The 2,570-nt window shown below is 29.9% G+C and overlaps 1 protein-coding gene across 1 annotated transcript; it reads right to left on the bottom strand.

Moving 5' to 3' along the window:
• Window positions 1-1,497: 1,497 nt before the first annotated feature.
• Window positions 1,498-2,089, bottom strand: LOC116116137. Its single transcript, XM_031402229.1, has 2 exons — window positions 1,838-2,089; window positions 1,498-1,761 (listed from the first exon to the last, which is right to left on the bottom strand). Exons 1-2 carry the CDS (start codon window positions 2,087-2,089, stop codon window positions 1,498-1,500), a joined length of 516 nt encoding a protein of 171 aa, XP_031258089.1.
• Between the last annotated feature and the right edge of the window lie 481 nt (window positions 2,090-2,570).

The following is a 2,570-nucleotide window of genomic DNA, read 5'->3' as shown; positions in this document are numbered from 1 at the left end:
CACTATCTTGATCATCCATTAATTAAGATTTTTTTTTTTTTTTTAAGAAAAGTAGATGGTGCCACATATGTCGGTGCGTGAATTCGGTGTATTTTTTTTGGTAATTGTAGCATTGCTCAATGAAAAACTTTGAGTGTTGAATATGAAAAATGATGCAGTTACTGAAAAAAATACATCGAATTCACACACCAACAGACGTGGCACCATCTTGTTCGTTCATTAATTATGAAATTTTTTTTAAGAAAAGCAGATGGTGCCACTTATGTCGTTGCGTGAATTCGGTGTATTTTTTTTGGTAACTGTAGTATTGCTCAATGAAAAAGTTTGATTATGTTTTTTTTTTCAAATAAAAAAAGTTTTGAGTGTTGAATATGAAAAATGATATAGTTGCAGAAAAAAATACACCGAATTCATGCACCAGTAAATGTGGCACCATCTTGATTGTCCGTTAATTATAACATCTTTTTTAAGAAAAGTAGATGTTGCCATGTATGTTGGTGCGTGAATTTGGTGTATTTTTTTGGTAATTGTAGCATTGTTAAATGAAAAACTTTGAGTGTTGAATATGAAAAATGATATAGTTACCGAAACAAATACATTGAATTTATGCACCGATAGATGTGACAACATCTTGATTGTCCATTAATTATAAATTTTTTTTTTAAAGAAAAGCAGATGGTGCCACGTATGTTGTTGCGTGAATCCGGTATATTTTTTTCGCTAACTTTAGTATTTTTTGTTTTTAAACATTAGTTTTAGAATTTTTTTGATCCCATAAGGGCATCTCCAACTCACACCATTTTGGTGTAAAAAACACCAAAATGGCGTGGGTTGTTGCTCCAACCCAACGCCAAGCGCCACACCAATTTAATTTGGTGCAGCACTTTAGCGCCACACCAAATTGTTGTGGCACTGTAGCACCATTAAAATATATATATATATATATATTTTAATTTTGTTAAGTTAATTTGATTGTTAAATTTTACACAAAAAATCAACCCAAATTTAAAAATAAAACTTTATTCAATGCAAATATTTAATTATAATAACTCAAAATAAAATTTAACACTAATTTAAAAACACTAAAATTAAAAGAAAATACAACATAAACTAAAATAAAAATTTAGTATTCCAGTAGATTAGTTCCGAATCTTGTAAGATCATCAAAATATTGAAAAGAACTAGAGTTATTTTGAGATCCTTGACTTTGTTGTTGAACTCTTTTTTGCATAATTCTTGATTGTTAATTTTGAAAAAACTCACGTAGGCTTGGATCGGTTGTAGAATTCAAATCATTGAATAAAATTTTGTTATCTTCTTGATATCTGCCAAAGCCAATTTTTTCATTTGGATTTCATAATTTTGTGCCCTAGCTGAGTTGCCCCGATTGAAAATAGCAGCGACCTATCGATTTTCTTTTTGAATAGTTTCAAAACTGTTTAAAACTTCTTTATCATTTTTCCTTTTAAATTTTGCTTTCTTCACCCCAATGGGTCGTTAAACTGAACTACCCCCAATATTTTCATCATTTATGTTTAGAGAATTTGACGACATGTCAGAAGGCATCGATTGGGGAGACTTTGCAGTAGAAGTCTCTGATTCTTGTGATACAAACCTACCGGTTTGCCTTTGAAATACTTTTGCGGTGTTAACATTATCTGTAAATTTTTCAATATCCTTAAGTATAGGCCACACATGATCAAATTTGAAACCTTTCTTGTAACTTTTATCTTGTGCTAGTAACATTTTGGCTTGAATCATCTACAAAACAATATACATATAACATTAAAATCAATTAGATAAAAAAAAAATTTAATTAAATGTAACAAATACTCACTATATCTTGCTCAGAAGCACCACTTGGATTCATATTTTCAATTTGACGTATGCATTCCCTCAATTTGCCAATAGCTTTAAAGATCGGTTGCATTCGACAATGTAAAGATCTTTTGTTTTGAACTTGAGTGAGAAACACAGGTTTGGAACTATTGTAGTCAAGCTCAACTCGAGACCAGGATTGATCACTAGATTGGTTTATACCTAAAATTGGGTTTTGAGAAACATCAAGATAAATATGACATAGATGCATGTCTTATTCATTTGTGTACGAAGAACTTCGTTGTGTAGTCATTTTGTAACACAAATGAAGAAGATATATGCTTTTTTTTTTTTTTTTTCTAAGAGGAAATAGAAGAGATGTGTTCAAAACAAATGTGTTGTATGCTCTTTTATAACATAAGTTTGAATTGAAAGCTTGAATAGACAACACATCTTTTTGAGCTTGAATGAACAATACATCTTTTGAAATAAGCTATAAATCTAAAAAGCTTGAATGGAAAATACATCTGTTTGGATAAGCTACAAATCTTAAAAGCTTGAATGGATAATACGTCTTTTTGAACAAGCCACAAATCTCAAAAGCTTGAATGGATAATATGTCTTTTTGAATAAGCCACAAATCTCAAAAGCTTGAATGGACAATACATCTTTTTGAATAAGCCACTAATCTCAAAAGCTTGAATGGACAATACAATTTTTTTTTTTTTGGTATCATTTTATATTAGATGTAA

This window comes from Pistacia vera, unplaced genomic scaffold, assembly GCF_008641045.1.
Source record: "Pistacia vera cultivar Batoury unplaced genomic scaffold, PisVer_v2 Contig761, whole genome shotgun sequence".
In the NCBI taxonomy this organism is placed as follows: domain Eukaryota; kingdom Viridiplantae; phylum Streptophyta; class Magnoliopsida; order Sapindales; family Anacardiaceae; genus Pistacia; species Pistacia vera.
This window is presented reverse-complemented; position numbering and strand designations above follow the sequence as displayed.